At 50.6% G+C, this 17936-nt stretch overlaps 2 protein-coding genes across 8 annotated transcripts in view; both read right to left on the reverse strand.

Annotated features, from left to right (window-relative positions):
- CELF5 (CUGBP Elav-like family member 5) overlaps nt 1-8633 on the reverse strand; it is a 41441-nt gene extending 32808 nt beyond the window's left edge. For 6 of the 7 annotated variants that reach the window (XR_012621119.1, XM_074808891.1, XM_074808890.1 and 3 more), the window contains exons 1-2: nt 8345-8633; nt 932-1014 (exon numbers count right to left, since the gene is read on the reverse strand). Coding sequence is in view for 6 of the 7 variants with exons in the window: in XM_074808891.1 (XP_074664992.1) it covers nt 932-1014; nt 8345-8633 (372 nt within the window). In the remaining variant the exon portion in view is untranslated. The remainder of the gene's footprint in view (nt 1-931; nt 1015-8344) is intronic. The other variant, XM_074808892.1, reaches the window with a different exon arrangement.
- A 5457-nt stretch (nt 8634-14090) lies between these two features.
- Nucleotides 14091-17802, reverse strand: LOC141916432 (activated RNA polymerase II transcriptional coactivator p15-like). The gene is made up of 4 exons (XM_074808893.1): nt 17358-17802; nt 16973-17089; nt 16638-16743; nt 14091-14726 (listed from the first exon to the last, which is right to left on the reverse strand). The coding sequence occupies exons 1-4, from the start codon at nt 17424-17426 to the stop codon at nt 14647-14649; spliced, it is 372 nt and encodes a 123-aa protein (XP_074664994.1). The 5' UTR covers nt 17427-17802; the 3' UTR covers nt 14091-14646.
- Nucleotides 17803-17936: the final 134 nt, after the last annotated feature.

Here is a 17936-nt window from a genome sequence, read left to right on the forward strand (position 1 = left end):
CACTCAGGGCCTCCAGTGAGCTTCCCTCTGTAAGTACCCAACTCCTCCACCTACCTGTCTCCAAATGAATCCTTCCAAAGTGTTTCATCAATCCCCTCAACACAGCAAGGAAAATGCCCAGTCAAAGCTCTCAAATCATACTAAAATGGGAATGGCAACAATTCAGAACTCCTTTCAGCTCACCAGCAGGTCCCAGGCAGACAGAGGACTTCCCTGCAAGGAGGGACCTGTTCTGCAGTGCCTGGCGTCCTGAGATCTCCACTGTATTTTTCTCCCAACACCAGTTGCAGAGAGAGCAGGACCCAGGAACAGACCACAGCTAGTTCAGCAGTTTTGGTCTCACCTATATAACCCATTTCTCTTGCAAACAGTGGGATGTGCAAGTGTATTTTTTTTTCTGAGAAGCTGATCCAACTCAGCCACTGCACTAGAAGTCATTTTGGGTCTTGCACCGAGTCGCCCAAGAAATTGTCCAGGCACCCTGCAGGGCAATGGCAGACTAAGAGCAGATGTACCAGGAAGTTCTGCACACCTGGAGGAAAAGGGTACCTTGCTTTGTCTCCTGTCAGCTTTCCAGCATGCCCACTGTGCAGGCTGGGTCCACACACTTCACCCAAAAGCCCACAGCTCCCTAGTGACAGGGACAGATAGCTGAAGACATTGCGTCACACCAGAGACCAAAGAGAAGCACAGAAATAGGCTTGGCTGGAGTTACATGGGGCAGCCTTGGCAAGCTGGAGAAAAGAGCAGCAGCTCTGTGAAGAGCAGCACTGTGCTCTGACTCCCACATCCCCTGTTGTAACCAAACCACATTTCCCTTTCACAAGCAGGGAAGTTATCTAAGCCACTTCTCACCCTCACTTCCTCCCCTGACAATCCCCCATTTGCCTGCTCATGCCATGAGCTCCAGGCACAATTCACTGGGACTTACCCCTGGCAAAGTCTTCTGCTCATGCAGCGCTGTCTGGGCTTTGATGGCAGAGTCTCTGGCGCAGTATGTGAGGAACGCACAACCTGCAGTCGATACAAACGTCAAGTTAGACATGCAGTTGCAGATGCACATCAACACAACGTTCCTATTCGGTAACAGCAGGTGAACGAAGTACAAGAACTACAGATGCTGCCCTGTTCCATCAGGCCTCCACCCCAACATTTCTGCTCAGGTACAGAGGAAGTGCCTAGGAACAGCCCTTGTGCGGGGTGGGAGGGCAGAAAGGGAGGCTTGCTAATTAAAGGTGCAAATGTTACCTAATTTGGATGTGTTGAAGACTCTAGGAAAAAGACAAACAACATGAAAGGACTTGTAGGCCCCATCCAAGGTCTGTTGAAGTCCTGGAAAAGGGCCCTAGTGAATCAAATAGGTTTGAAACAGGTGTTGAACAAGGTGAGAAACAACAGGAGAGCAAAATGCAAGCTAACGTTGCCTGTGGGAGAAATAGCCAAGGATCAGAGGAGATGCAAGGACCAGTACGATTATTGATACAAAAAAAAAAAAAAATAAAAAGGAAAGAGGAAGAGCATCTGGGATTTTAGGCTCATGTGAAAGCTCCATGATCGAGATTCACAGAATCATGAAAAGATACAGAAGGAGAGGCCTGGCTTTCTGTGCCATACATACACCCATACAGTATGCACAAACACACACAAATAATACATATGCATAACAAGGGAAATACAGAGAACAGCAAAGCATAATGCATTCTGCAAGGGCCAACTTAGAAGCAAGATAAAAAGCACATGGAAAAGGCCAGATCCTGACATTCTTAGTCAAGATCTGACTCAACATTTTAGCCTAACACCAGGCCAGGGGAGGAGTGGAGGAATTGTAGCCCCTCCAGAAAGAGGAGGAATCATCTCTGGGTGCTCTGATGCTAAGAATAATCAAATGAAACTAAGCAAAGGAAAAATCTGGCTGGTTATCAAGAAACATTTCCTAGCAGAGAGAGATTTATTAGACTGTGGAATGATCTCCCCAGGGAAGTGCCTGGAGCTCCATCACTTGAATTGTTTCAGATGAGGATGGGCAAAGCACTGGTGAATAGACTCAAAGGCTAGAATGCATCTGACCCCCTCACTCATCCCCCTCCTATTCGCAGTGGCATTTCACATTCTAAGCAAAGGCAGGACATGTCCCTTCAGCTTGTTGCTAAATGTCCATGTCTATATTGTTGTGCTGGGGCTGCAGATGCACTGTTATGGCCCAAACAGAGAGGCCCATTCTTTTGCCCACACCTTCTTGTGTCTGGCTTTGGGTACTCCAAAGCTGCTTCAGCTCTCCACAGACCCAAAGGTGGATGCAGGACAGGGACTGTCCGGGTCTGTCCCCTCCACCCCAGAATGACTCCATGGTACACAACACTTTTAGGCCATGCAGAAGCCAGCTGCTCAAGACAATCCCAACCCATGGCATTACGCTGCTCTTCCATCCCAACTCCAATCAGTTGCTGCTGCTAAACAAATCACATCTGTTCTCGCAGCTCTTCCTAGGAAAAAAAAAAATTCCATAAACAGCATACAAGTATTAGGTATCTCTAACAGGTACTAAAGCTCCCTACTGCCCAGGTTTTGACTGCTGCACCAAGGCCAGACGTGGGATCACCAGATAATTTAACAGATGCAGTGAGGCCAGGAAGCATGTAGGTGACCTTCACTTCTCATGGCAAAGGCAGCTAGCTCTACTGCGGGGGGAAGCACCCCTTCACTTTTGCTCTCCCCTCACACAACTGCTGTGATGTCAAGCATCAGAAAAAGTCTCAGAAGCACCTGTATAACCAGAGAGCCCAAACCCTATGGCTAACAGATTTAGAGGCCTGGCCACCAAAGCCCCAAACACAGATGCTTGCTTGATTCCACCTGCTGCTCCAGTCTGCTATTTTGCAAGTCACACGAGACCCATTCTAAGATAACTGGGGTCAAGTTTAGCACACAAAACTCTGAAGTCAGGAGTTGGGACTAAGTAATTTATTCCACTGAGAGCTTCAGTGCATTGGTACCATGCCCATGTACAATGAAGACACCATCCTTGCCTCAGGAGAATTAGCCATCAAACCCAAGAAAACTAAGACTAGGAGAGGAATAAGTATATATGAAGCTACCTGCCGAGTTAAGCACTCAAACCCAGTCCACTGAGTCCCAATTCTAGTGCTCAGGAACATCAAAATTGAGGTAATGCACAGTGGCAGGCTCAAAGACCTCAGCCCATGCAAGGACAAGGATAAAACAAGGATTGGACAAAGGTGCACCGTTTAGTGGGGATAAATGAGAGACACTCCTCACATGGGGATAAAGAGTTATTTTGCAAGGTACTGTTATCATGCCAGATAAGGGATTTGTAAAGCCCAGCAACGCCTACACTCACCAGCACCAATCCAAAAAAGTGCCATGAATCCCTTCCCTAGAGCCCTCCAGTCCTTCTCTTCCCTACAGCAAAGGCAGCCCAAAATACTGTTCATCTTTTAGGTGCTCCTGTCTTGAGTATTTGTACCAAGAGGTAGCAGCCTCTGGAGACTGAATCATCCTGCAGCTATGCAGCCTGAAGATGCCTCACTCAAGCCTCCTGCTTCACTCCCAGGGCAATCCTTGCTGCTGGTCTGCTTTTCAAGCATGTGGATACTTGCTCAACAGGAGCCCGCTTGTACTTCCTCCCTTCACTCAAGCATGAAACACACTTGGGCAGCCTCTAACAACAGGCTGTGTCTGGGCTGGACTGGGACAAGCAAGCCTATGGGCACAGGACAGTCCTGTCTGCTGCTCCATCCCTGAGCTCTCTGTGTCTCTAAGCTTTCAGGACGTTCAGCTCATTCATTTCATCTTGTTCTTACTTCCCAAATGGCAGGAATCTGTGAGGCTGTACTGGCTGTGGAAAGAAGGAAGCTAAAGAGGTCAGCTACATCCTTTAGAAAACATGATTACTGTCCTCCACAGCCAGATGTTTTGGAGGTAGGATGCTGGAGTCAATTCTATTCTCCTTGCAAAGTCCTGGTCAGAAATACAGAAAGGGGTTTTGCAGAAACAATACACTCTAAGCCTAACTGTGTAAACAAGTATTTGGGAAAAAGAACCTTCCTTCCTGAAGAGACATTATCTCTTGCAACCTAACTCTTCAGCTGCTCCTTAGGATACAGCAAGTCAGTGAAGCACGAGGCATTTTCCACAGTCTCCCATTGTCCCCTGCCTTCACCCAGGTGCCTGAAGCTTACAGAAGTACCAGAGACTCAAGGAAAGCCACGTTTTCCCAGCTAGTAAGGGCTTTCATGCTGTGACAGGACCCTGCTTACCATGTCTTTCATGGGTTCTTCAGGCTCCTAAAACTTTGAGCCTGACAGAGGCACCCAGGGATCCACTCAACAGTGAGATGTCCACAGAGGTGCAAAGGGGCCCATCGCTTTCACGAGGTTTTCTCACTTCTGCATTTCCTGCTTTAGTTAACAGCAAACTCAGGTCGACAGGCTTATGCCCCTTTGGGCACTTCTAACACCAAGTCAGCCACATCTGCTGAGACATGGGACATGGTGTTAAAAAGTACCAGCCTTGAAGGTCCCAGCCGCCCTGCCAACCAGGTGGTGTTGATGATCCAGTCACAGAACAGGGAAGCATAACAGCACCCAGAGCACTGTCTATAAAATCAAGCTGTTACAAGTCCTAAAAGGGGGAACTTGGGCCGGAGCTGCTGCTGGACAGTGAGAGTCGTGACCCTTGGTGGCCAGCGATGCCTCCGACATGGTCTGCTTCCTCTGAGGACTGAGTGACTCACCTTTTTGAGTCTTGATCACAATTGTTATATTGATACAACAAACCATATATTAACATCTGACCAGATCTGCAGGGGTTCCAGGTGACTGGAAATTGTAAATTAAGCTGTACTATAATACTTACAGACTGTACTATAGTGATTTTGATTATAGAAATCCTGTGCCATTCTAATTCCAAATTGTGTGCTATGCTAATTGCAAAATTCTATTACAAAAATAAAGCTTTAAGTGTAACTATGACTTGGTGCCATCATCATTTTGACAAGGATCCCTAAAAGAACCTATATATTCCCTTAGTGTGGGGTGACACCACCCTACTCCCACCGGCTCCCAGAGGGTTTCCCTGTAAGCAGAACCCAGCCTAGTTCCACTTGGAAGAGACTGCAGCAAAAAAAAAAAAAAAAAAAAAAAAATTTTGTGCCTGATTGTCCCTACAAACCACACACTGACTCTGGGATTTAAAGTCCCTTCAGATCCTAAACATTACTCCAGACATCAGCAGTCTAAAGCCCTGAGCAAGAAAAGGCTGTCAGTTTGCAGAAGAGAGCGGTCTCTAGATTCAGCTTAGCATTAGAAATCACATCAAATACTTCAGCAGGGAGCTTATCTACAAGCCTGAAGAAGCCGAGTCAAAACTCATCTGCCAGTGGGGGAAGTTAGGCTGACGTTGTTACTGCCTCCCTGACCTTTGGAAAAGCCACCCATCTGTCCACACACTGTGCACTTACTCCACACACCCTGAGAGAGGACTGCTCCTGCCCCACCATTCTCCTGCAGTTCAGTTTAGTGTCTCACACTCCAGAAGCTCTCCACCTTCCCTACCACAGGCATGGCTAGGAAACCCATCCAGGAGAGCACAGTTGACACTCATGGAAGAACTGCCTTCTGTCCAATCCTGGAACACAAGGCCAAAAAATTTCCACTTGATTCTCCCTGCTTGGTCTCCTCTGATCCATTCCAAAAGCCTGTTCAAATGCCTCCCTGCTCTTCCCATGAAAATATTAGCTTTAAGACAAACATTGCCATTAACATGCAAATGTATCTGTGATTAACATAAAACTGCCTAATGAATAATATTAGGAGGCTGGAACAGTATCAACTACCAGCAGTCAGGTTGCTGAGACATGAATAGTCAGGCACTAACAAAACCGTTTCATAACGGTGCTCATGCTTCTCGCAGGCCTGTAGGATCCTCCTCCGCCTTCAGTGAATTCTTCAGTTCTCAGCACCTGTACAGGTCAGTCCTAGCTAGCTCTTGGGCTCTCAGCCTCTGCAGCCCAATTCACACCCCTGGCAGAGGCCCCTGGCAGGCCTTTTCCACCCTTCCTTCGTCCCTGGGGGCAGAGGCAGCTGCTCAGCTCCATATCAAGCTGCAAAGAATTGCAAGAGGAGTTGCTGGGCTTTACCAGAAGTGCTGGCTTCTCACACAACTGCTTCTCCCCATTTAGGGAAAGAAAGGGAAAAAGCAGATGGAAGCCGCATGTGAGCTGTCAATCGGATCTCACTGCAGATCAGGGAACATGGGGAGAGAAAACTGAATCTGCTGTTACAATTGCCCAGAAAGATTATGGCTTCTGTATGGCGCAGGAATGAGTGCACAGTTACCCAGACTTCCTAAAGTCTTCCTCTGCTCAGGGGCTGTGAAGCCCTGGCCAGTTCCTCTGATAGTGCTCGAGGCCACTGCAGCTCCTGAGTCAGGCCTGACACCCTCCAGGCCTGCTGATGCTAACGGGAGCAGCGGGAGCAGCGGCTCCTTGCCAGGTTGGCCTTCTTGCACAGAGCCTAAGCCAACAGAGCCAGACCTGCTAAGACGGGAGGGGAAGGCTAGGGTCAGGGTTGGCTGGACCGTGGGTCTAATTTCTTCACCGCATGCTAAATCCCCACAACATCCTTGTGGAGGAATGACTTCTTCAGAGAGGTATATTGCCTATTTCCAAACCAGGCCGAGGGTCTACATGTAAACCCATGCCACCAGGAGAGGAATCCTCACCTTTCACTTTGTACTAAATCGGGGGCAGCCAGAGGAAACTGAAGGCATGTGGAAATGACTGTACAACAGCCACCAGAAGAAGCTACACATCTCAATGGCCTCTTCTGGACAGAACAGAGCACCAACAACCCCTGACCAACACCTGCATCCACTCAAAAATGTCAAAACCAAAGGGATAGATTTATTTTGCTGCAGGAATCCCGCATTTAGCAGCAAGTTAATGTCACACAGATCTAGCTAATACCAGTGCTGCCCCCTCTAATTTCCACATCTAAGTGGCAGATCCCTAGAATCCATCCCCTGCCTGGAACCTGACCTCAGACCACACAGTCTATATTTAATATGTCAACTGAAATGAAATGTGCAATTGCCTCAGGCCCATTCTCCTCCTCACTGGGTTTGAAACCTGGCAACTCACTGTCAGATGGTAGCAGGTTTGGACTCAGTCCCTTGCACACACAGACACACAAGCACATGGCATTTTGGTTCTGAAGTCCCACCAGACATACTACTTCAGTTAAATTCAAGCCAGCCTTGCTCCCACAGGCTTCAATGAGGAAGTGTTTTCCTTTTGTGCTGGGGTTAGATTTGGCCTTTTGTTTGAAAATAAACTTATTTCTCTGTTATCCCCTTCCCACTTTGTTCAGCCTAGAATGGTTCAAGTTGCCACGGCACTCACAGTTTTTCTTAACCTTCCTCCTAAATCTGAAACCAGAGGCATCGGGACTGAACACCACTCACGCTCCCTCCGGCGTGAACCAGCACATGTCCCCACCACGAATCGTTTTAGGTCACAGAGGCCCGGGCTGAGCACTGACAGCCTTCAACGTACTTACTGTAGGATCCCTGCAGGTTTGCTCTATATGTGCCAGGGAGTGGTGCTGCGATCACGCTCTGAGATCTCACAGCAAACGGCTCCGTGAACTCCCATTCATGGCTGGAGCTGTGGTGATCACAAGGTCCCAAACACCTGCTGGGGGTGGGCTAGAACGGCTCCACCGAAGGGAGCTGACATCCTGAACGCCACAGCTTTCCAAAATACAGCTTTCAAATACAACAGTAAGTGCTGCTAAGGAAGCCGCCTCAAACTTTTGAGCATCCACTAAAGGTCCTTCAGCGATGACAGAGCCCTCATCTCTCCCAAGCTACCATCAAGAAGGCCCCTCATCTACCCCAAACGCCGTGGGCAACAGCAGGTTTGCGGCCGATGCTCTTTGTTACGCGGATTTCAGAACTGCAGCGCCGTGTTCGTGTCTGGGTGCGGGTCAGAGACCACCGGGAGGACGGACGGACGGCCCCCACCGCCGGCGCCCGCGACCTGCAGCACCCTCAGCCCGCCCCGCGCCCCCCCGCGCGCCGCCGCCAGGCCCCGCGCTGCCCGCGGGGCGCCGGGGCCCGGCCGGAGGGCTCCGACCCCCGCCCGGGGACGCCGACGCGTTCCCGGGCAAGGGTCCGGGGGCGCGGCCGCCCCGGCGGGGGACACAGCACGTCGCGGTGGGTCACGCGTGGAGCGACCCGAGTGAGGGCGGGCGGGGGGCGGCGGGACCCGCCGCCCTTTGTGCGCGCCCCGGGAGCGGGCCTCGCCGCGCGGGGCCGGGCTCACCCTTGTGCATGCCGGTGTAGCGGTCCTTGAGCACGGTGAGCTCGTAGATCTTGCCGAACTGCTCGAAGAGCGGCTTGAGGTCCTTCTCCTCCAGGTTGCGCGGGATCTGCCCCACGAAGAGCTTGATGGCATCCAGGTCCTTCATGCTGTCGGGCTGCGCGGGGGGCTCCGCGCCGCCGCTGCTGCTCATGGGGGAGGTTCGGCGCGGCGGGCGCGGCGGCTGCGGCGCTGGCGGGAGCGGCGGCGGCGGCGGCTGCCTCCTCGCCTCGCCCTCGGTGAGTCTGGCCATGCCCCGCGCCCGGCGCGGCTGCGGGCGGGGGCGGCGGCGCGGCTGGGAACGGCCCCGCCGCCGGGAACGGGAACGGCCCCGCCACCGCCAACGGGAACGGGAACGGCCCCGCCAACGGGAACGGCCCCGCCACCGCCGCCGCCAACGGGAACGGCCCCGCCGCCGCGCCACAAAGAGCCGCGCCGCAGCGCCCTCTGCGGGAACGGGCCCGCCGCGGGCTGCGCGGGGCCAGGGCGGGGGGCGGGACGAGCCCCCCGGGAGGGGCCCCTCGGCGGGGAGAAGCCACCAACGCGCTGGCGGCCACGGACGAGGAGACGCGGCAGCTGCGGCCGCGCCCCGAGGGCCCGGGAGGAGGCAGCGCCTGTCTTCTCTCGGGGCGTATTTTTAGGGCCCAAGCTCTGGAAACACCGAGGCCCTGGGAGCAAGGGGGAGAGCTCTAAGCACCCACGAAGAGGTCCCGTGTGCTCAGCAGGCGTGGGAGGTATTATTTGTAGCACCTGGTACTTATCTCAGAAGAACAAATTGTCATCAGCTGCCAGGAAATTAGGCATCGGAGCTTCTTCCAAAATAAGAGCTTGCTCTTGTATTGCGAACAAAAGACAAGACGGAGTGCCCTTCCACAGCAGCAATCAGTGTTTTCCCCCTTTTTCTCGGTGTCTTGGAGCCAGGGTCTGGAGGAAAATAAATTATTTAAAGCAGAAGTTTTCCTAACACAGCCCTCCCGCAAAGTGAAGAAACTAACAGGGCAGTGAGCACAGCCACAAGCACCAGTCCTGGGGGAGGCTTAGCTGTGATGGGAAGCCCCAGGTCTACAACCCTGGCTAGGTGTCTTTGCCGCAGGCCCTCATGGGCAAAGCCCCCTTTCTTTTGGGAAGCTCAGCCCCCTCCTGACAGCGGCTCAGCAGAGGTTTTTCCAGCCAGGTCCATTCAGACTTTGCCTGGTGGCTGGAAGCTGGTCACGTATCCGTATTGAAGCAGCCATTATTGCTACCAGGGTCAGAGGCGACTCCTCGTGCGAGGATGAGGATCGCTCTCCCGCCAGCCTCTCCAGTTCTAGCAGCCGACGTGAGGCAGCAGGAGATGTCAGTGCTCTGAGCAGCACAGTCCAGGTGGCCCGGGCTGTCTCCACTCTGCTCCACCTCGTACGCCCAGGCGATGCTGAGGCACAGCACACCCAAAGCTCGTGCTCACAAGGAGCAGCGGCCCTCAGCAGCGCAGCTGCAGGGATGCGGCCCAGCCCAGCTCTGCCGCCCACAGCCACACACCACCTGTATCCCACAGGACATTTCCTCTGCAGCGGGCACGGCTTTTGTGGTCACGCCATGTATTTTATCCCGTCATCCTGTCCCAGTGTCTCTGAAGATGAATGGACTCCCACACCCTCATGCTGGGAGAAGGGAGGGGGTTGCTTGCAGAGGTAGCTTGGGCAGACCCAGGTGCTCAGCATTTCTGAATGTGCCAGGCCCGAGGCTTTACAAAGGACCACGGTGCAGGCACAACCCGGCCTCTCTTCCCCTTGCTTAGTCTCCGCTAGGAGCTTTCCACCATCTCCCACCACTCTTGCCCTTGGATCCTGCAGACAGACAGAGGCAGTGAGTGGAAGAGAGGAGCCTGCTATCCAACACATACCCAGCGCAACAACAGCTCCATGCGCCCACACAGCAGCCCGACGCAGCGGACTGCCCTCTTGCCGGCTCCCCAAGTCCCATCCTCCTTCCTGCCTTTTCCCCACAGTGCCCCACATACTAACTCACACAGCTCACCCCCCAGGGCACTGGCTCAAGTACTACCCAGATCCGTTATGCTTGATTTTACCCAGAAAGTAGAGGGCTAACTCCAGGCCTCTGCAACAGGAGATACTTGCAGCAGGTTTCAATGCTGGTATCTGTGCAGGAAAGGTTAGGAAGAAGAGGGTGGGTTATCAGGGGAAGTGGGGTCCCAATCCTAGGGAACAGAGGGAGGAATGGAGGGTACTGTTCACTGTTCATGTATGAGCACCCACTTGGCTCCCAGGCTAAAGTCATGGCAAGAATGACAGATGCCCCTGCAGAACCAGAGGCACGTGCTGGCCCTCAGTAGGAAAGCACTGTGGATTCATTCCTCTTCTCTCTCGTGCTCAGCAGAAGAGCAAGCTACAGTTCTGCACCCGTCCTTCTCTAGCCCTGGCTATTGTCCTCACCTGTGTGTGGAGTTGCCAGAACTTAAAGTCCAGCAGATGCAAGAGCCTGGAATTTGCATCCAGGCTTTTTGCTGAAACGGACTCACAAAGGCCCTCAGCTTTTTGGAGCCTGGCCTGAACCCAGGGGCCATTCCAAGGTGTCTCAAGACTCTTACTGTGGAGCTGCCTTGTGTCTGAGGATGGTACCACTCCTAAAATTCACCTTAAAACCCACAGAATTCCCCACACCAGACAGACATCTCTTGTTACATCTCTTGCAGAGTTCTGCCATCTATTCGGAAGCCACAGATGCATCAGCTGGGAAACCTATGACAAGCCAAGCTGTTCTCATTTTTAACAGCTGCAAACAGATAAGGCAATCTTAAAACCAAGAAATCTTTATCACAACAGCAGCAAACCTCACCTTGGATGAATCATGGCTAAACAAGTAATGTTTTCAAGCACTTTTCCATGCCTAGCCTGCTTTTTCATGTTAGCTGCTGCAGCACAAGCTGCTGCTCTAGGCTTATGATACGGCTCGAGGGACCCACTGCCTCAGGTGGAAAATGTCTATTTAGAAGGAAAGATCTATCCAGTATCTTTTGGAGTCCATGAATGGACATATAATCACCCCAACTGCAGCAGAGAAAAACAGACATGAAAACACTGCTGATAAATGAAAAATAGAACAGCTGTCAATCAGCACCTGGAAAGTTTATAGAGCTGGACACAGAATTATATACCACAGTAATAAGATTAAGGGGTAGATAAAAGATAGTCATAGCACCAAGAGAGAGTGAAAAAGGGAAATGACAGGTCACTTTTCAGATGAAGAAGAAACATGTTGCATCTGTCACTGAGGAGGCTGCAAGGGAGAGCTAGAAGGGGCACAGCAGAGCTCAGATGCATGATTCCCACCAGGGGATGAAGGAACAGACTCTGCCCAAACCTGAGACATTGCTTCAAAAAAGAATTGTTAAAAGAAAACCACATTGTGTGCCTGGGAAGTTTCTCTTCTACAGAGAGACATTTGCTAGTAAAAATACCCAAGGTGTTTACTTTAAACACATCTATACTTTCCTGGCTTCTTGTGGAATATGAGTGTTTGGATTTAGACAGGGGCAGCTTAAGATAAAAGGTGAAGAGGTCCAGTCCAGTGGCCCAAATTTGAGAAGGGCTCAAACAAAGGACACAGGAACAGCAAGATATACTTTGCATTAGGAGCACCTGCCCTTTCCTTCCAGCTCCTAAAGTCATCAAGGAATGGAGAAAATACAAGCTGGAGCTCTGAATTTCCACATCTCCTAGGAGACAGCACTTGAGGCAGGAAATCCTCACAGCAGCCCAGAAAAAAGAAGGAGGGAAGGATATATCAAGGATTCTTCAAAACAATCTGCCTTCCTTTACCTGTTTGCTCCCCAGGTAAAAGAGTCAAAGGACTAGTTAAGACAGCCCTGGCAGAAAATATCCAAGCAACAATATAGTATCTCAAGAAGATAAAAGTTCATTCCTGTAATGTGATTGTCTCTGGTCTGGAGCAAAAGGTTCTGCAGAGAAAACTGCTCCAAAACAGACAGATTAACAGCTTAAAACAAAAACACCCTCTCGGTGTAAAAGATTACAACTTGCTATAAGCTTTCATCCTCTCTTGTTTACCAAGACCTTGCCATTTACCTTTCATTGGATATATGTTATCCCAACCAATTTAAGATTAGGCTTTTTTCGTATTTTAACTTTGCAACAAAAAAAAAAAAAACCCTAAGTTTTAAAGCTTGTGGATTTTATGACCGGAAGTTGTCTATAACAGTGGGCAGATTGGAAATGCACATCAAAGATTCCTGATATCTTTCTGATCAAGAGCAGCTGTTCTTTGAGGATTTAAAAAAAAAAAAAAAAAAAAAAAAGCCTTGTTGCCTGTTACACAAAAAGTTTGGGTTGTTTTCAAACCACTTCTTCCAACACTTAAAAGAAAGCTAGTCAGAAAAGAACAAAACATAGCCCCCCTTTCCCAATTAAGGGGAGGCCACTTATCAGCTCTAGAACCATGCAATATTCAACTGAGCTGATCAAATTCAGTTTGGACCTGGTTTTAATCAGCAAAGATATTAAACTCCACTGATTTGATCTGGCTTCTCCCTCTGCCCCCCAAACACTCCTGGAGCACGCATTGTGCGCAGAGATGGTTGTTTCTGTCACATGCTTTAGATGGGACAAATTTAAAAGAACTGAGCATCCCTAGCATCTTGGGTTCATACCCACACCATCTGCTTCTCTTTCATCTCTTTCTTTTTTGTAAATTCTTTATCTTCCCATTACCTTTAGCTTCTGAACACTGTATTAAGACATGTTATAAATATTCCTAGGAATAAGTTTACGGCATGAGGAAACTGGCTTCGGGACACCATCTAGTATCCTCATGCTCTCTCTCACTTAGTCGAGAAAGAAATGTGACACTCGAATACAGAATGGCTGAACACAGGATTAGAGGAGGATGCCTCAGTCATCAAGTCTACCCATCTCCACCCCTGCTCCAAGCAGCTACAGCACTGAGCCCTTTTTTAAGAGACAGTTTTATGAAGAAATTTCTTTTTTCTCCTGCTATCCCTAGTGAAAGGTTAACTGAGCAGTTACAAATTCAGCATTTAGGAAAGCTTAGTTTCAATTCACTGCTCCACCCCACATCTTCCACACAACCCTGAGCTGTTACAGCCCCAGCACCTCTATAGAGCAAGGGTCTTAGTACCTCCTACTTCACCAAGGTGTTGCAAGTGTCACGATATATTTAAGAGCATGAAGCATTCAGATACTATGGAAACCAGGGCAAGAGAAAAACCAAAAATAGATGGAAGACGCAAGCTGTTGAAAAGTCTGGAAAAGTCTTGCTGAGGAAGGCTGTGCTTGCTGCAGCTCATCCCAGAGCAGGATCCATTTAGAGCTCAAGCATAAAATGTCCTCTCTTCACTCTTTCCACAGCTTGCCATTTTTCTCTGCCACAGGGAAAGGAATATTCTTTTTCCTCCTTAGGCCTTTAATTTCCCCTCTATTTAACAGGCATCCTAATTACCAGTTCCTTTGAACCATTCACATTCTAGCTTGCCCTTCCCATGACCTGGAGTAGACCACTGTCTGACTGCTTTTGTATAGCAGGATTATTGGGAACATATCATGAGAATAAACACTACAGAGCACTCTCCTTCTGAAAGGGAAATCCAGCAGCAACCTACGAAGAAGGGTGCCTGAAACAAAAAGTTGAGGTGCCAGCCTGTGAAACACTATGCCTCTCCTTTTTATAATGCAAACACATTTATTGTGCATATTCACCCTCTACAGACAAACCAGTTGCTAAAGTATAATAATCCCTTTCTTCACTCAAAAAAAACCCCAACCAAAAAAACACCAAACAACCCTCACCAATACAGACAGTACTTGAAATAGCCACAATGACATGTGGAAGAAACACAGAGGATAAGGTATACAAACGATCTTGTTCAACAGTCAGCCAAGCGGAAGACAGTAACAGATGTAGAGCAGTTAAAGTACTCCACGAGGCAGACTGAAGCCATCCACCCCTGGAAAGCCAGGCTGGGGTCATGTCCCTCACCAGCACAGACCTCGAGTCTGCTGGAGACCAGAGGTGCTGAAGTCTTACTTCACAGCACTGGCTCTAGTTCCAGGCGCTCATTACAAGCTACTTCTTGAAAATAGAAGTCTCTGGTCTTTTCAGCATGACCACCACCTCAGTGAGGAAGCCCCAGCAAGGTTATGGGAAGCCTCCAGATGAGAATTCTTGGCTTTACAGTTGTCAGTGCACTTAAGGGAAAGGAAACAGATTGAAGGTGTCCAAGATTATTCATGTTAAAATTTCTTGACTGCAGCATCGATCTCAGGAACAATCTCCTTCAGCTGGTTCCACTGTTCTGCCGACAAGGCAATCCCTAAAAACAGCAGAAGGAGAGGTTTCAGATGTGGCAAGGGATACGCATCAAGTAGCACACCAGACTGGCTCCTTCAGACTACCTACAGAAGGGGAAGTTGGAATCTAAGGCAGAGGCACAGACCAGAAACAGAAGCAGCCTTCTAAGCGTGGCAGTTGTGCCAGCACTGCGGCATCCATATCGAGAAGTTCTCAATGCTATCACATAAGCACCGTACAAGAATATATACTCAAATTTCCTTTCAAGATTCCCACAGCCCCTTATAGCCTATTCCCTAGCACAAATTCCCACCCACATGAACTGAGAAGAAAATCTAGGAGAACCTTACTTCACACAGCAATTAGGACACCATCCTTTCAACTGCCCAAAGGAAATAATGCCAACTATAGCTCTATTTAAAAAAACTGCTGCTAACAAGAAATCACTGGGGTGGCTTAAACACTAGAGAAGAACTGGCTGCTTTTTAGATCCAACAGAGATAAGGTCTTGATGTCCTGTCCCTCTCCCTTACAAAACAAACATGGTAGTGAAATTGCTGTGTGGGTTCCAGACAGATGTTGTCAACTTACTCCTTTTGGCTTTGTTAAGAATCACATTAAAGAACCAGGGCCTAAGTTCTATTAAATTCTCTAGATAAAGATCAGGGGCCAGACTCTTGACAAAAACAGCAGAGGCAGTATTTAAATGAAAAAAACATTTCTTCATTATTTCTGTTTTAACTAACAGATCCTTCTGTCTTATATTGTGTGTCTGCTTTTTCCAGCCTGGAAAGAGTCCACTGTGCTCCTTTCCCTCTTTGCCCCCAATGGCACAGAAAAGCTTGAGGGCTTTGCATTACAGCATTTTCATTACAGGGTACACAGTTCCTTCTAAGTGAGTAATTTATACTTGTAACTTCTCTGAAGGAAATTAATTTCTGGAAGGAAAACCATGCTTAGTGGTTATGAAGCAAACCGAGCTGAAACAAATTTGTCTGCCCTGACACAAAAATCTATAGCAGGGACCAAAAGGTTCCTCAAGAAACCCTACGTTAACTGAATCTTTGCTGGGCACAAAATACAGGACAGGTAAAAAGAGTCCAGGGCCTGTGAACTAAGAGGCAAGCTGGCAAGTCACTGTCAAAAGTCCCAAAGCAAAAGTCCTAAGTTAAGTATTGACTCATCAGTTGAAAAGCTCTGGAGAAAAATGTGTCTTGCCTTCCGCAGCTGCCTTTGCTTGCACCACCTACTCATGTAGTGCTGCTGCAATGGGCCACCCAAGTTGTGCCACCATACCACATCATCAGACACCTTGCCAAAAGAGCAAGGAACACCTAACACAGCAGCATTGGAGTGTCTTGGTAGGGATCCAGAAGGGTCTTAACCTTCCTGTCTCCACCTAGATAGGGAAGGATGGATTTACTTCCAGGGGGGGGTTCTTCCCACCAAGCACAGCTCCACCATTACAGATTAGGGGGCAAACACACAAAATGCAACGTTTTTGCCCTAGGCATCACCAGCAGCAAAACACAAGTTTGTCAGCTATAAGTAGGACACAAGGAAGCAACATCAGAGCCAGTGTTTTCAGCCTCCCCTCCTCCACCTTGCAGCTCTGCCCCTGCCAACAGCCAGAGAAAGGACTGGTGATCAGAGGTAGAACCAGAGTCCTGCACAGCAGCTCCTTGCACTGCTTCTCAGAGAGGTCCTGCCAAGCTCCAGCTCTCACTGGAGGCTCTCACTCGTTCTTTGTGCTCTTCTTCAGTTGTTGCCACCCAGGCTGAGAAAGTGCTAAACACTCCCCTGTGGTTTGCTCAGCTCCCCAGCCCCTTAGTGCGGCACGCACAGGCTGCCCTACCACCGAGGGAGACAGGTTAAGGCAGAGCTGGAGAAGCCGGTGCAGCACCCGGCTGCTGCCTGGCAAATGCAGTTGTACCTTTCCTCCCCGGTTTCATGCTGCCCTCGTCAGCGTAGAACTCCCTGATGTCCACGAGGACCTTCCCCTTGAAGCAGGACACTCTGACATAACGCATCTTCCCAATCTGTGGCGACACAGAGTCTGTTAAAGTAAGCCCTGCAACAAGCTGCTCCTCAGCTCATAGGGCCTGTTGGGGCACTCAACATGCCAGAGCACTCGTGGAGGGACAGCAGGCACCCCAGGCGGTCAGCTCAGCTATTAAAATGCTTTGCTACAAGTAGAGGAGGTAGAGACGATCTGTATAAAAAGGATGAGGAAGATGTGTTCCAAGAGCAGATCCCTGCCCTCCATACCTGGAACATGCCCTCCTCTTCACTGCCTTGTTCCAGAGGTTCTTCTGTCACCTTTGAAGGTTTGGCCTCTGTTTTCAGCCTTTTCTCTGACTTGGAAGACATTTCTTTCTTTCTTTTCTAGAAAAAGAGATCACCAGTTTGAACAGCCTGGTCTGAGGAGCCACAGCCCTTCCGGGCCGTACCGGAGTCTCCCACCGCAGACCAGTTCATGCTACTGGGCGCTCTGCAGCTGCCAGGTGCCTCTGCTGCCGGCGGCGGGGAGAAGGGGCTCCGCCGGGTTCCTGCCCCGCGGTGCGGGGGGGAAGGGCGCGTCGCCGCCCTCGGGACCGAAATCCGACCGGGAAGCTCTGCCGGCGGCTCTCCCCTCTCCCCGGGGTGGCAGTACCTTCCCCTCTTCCTTCTCCGGGCCGCTCTCCGAGCTGCTCGTCCCCACCAACTCCTTGGCCTCGGGCATCCTACGGGAGGAGCCGCGCGTCGCCGCCGGTCAGCCCAGGAGGGACCGGGGCCTCCTCAGCGCCCCCGGGCCGCTCGTACCTGACCGAGCGCGGCGCGAGCAGCGCGCAACCGGCCCGCGGCCTTCTCGAAGCGACAAGCCCCGCCCCCCCGCCGCCGCCCAATCCCGCGCCTTCCGCGCCCCCCACGCGGCCAATCGCTGCGGCGCCCCGCCCCGGGAGCCGCCGCCCGCCGGGAGCCGCCGCCCGCGACTTTGTCCCCCACAGCGCAGGGGGGAAGGGGGCGGCGGCTGGTGCTGGCCGGGCCCGTCTCACCTCCGAGAACCCCTCAGAGACGCGGCCGCTGTGAGGCGGCGCAGCGAAAGCGCAACCTCCGCCTCTCCCCCCTCTCCCGCTGCGAGCACGGTGGTTTGCCTTGGACTGACTCCGGCTCGGGGAGCAGATCTCTTGCAACCTTTGTAATTTGAATAAATAGTTTCTAAGCGTTCAAAAAGTTATTTGGTAATGACAGC

Source organism: Strix aluco, chromosome 29 (assembly GCF_031877795.1).
Source record: "Strix aluco isolate bStrAlu1 chromosome 29, bStrAlu1.hap1, whole genome shotgun sequence".
Taxonomy (NCBI): Eukaryota; Metazoa; Chordata; class Aves; order Strigiformes; family Strigidae; genus Strix; species Strix aluco.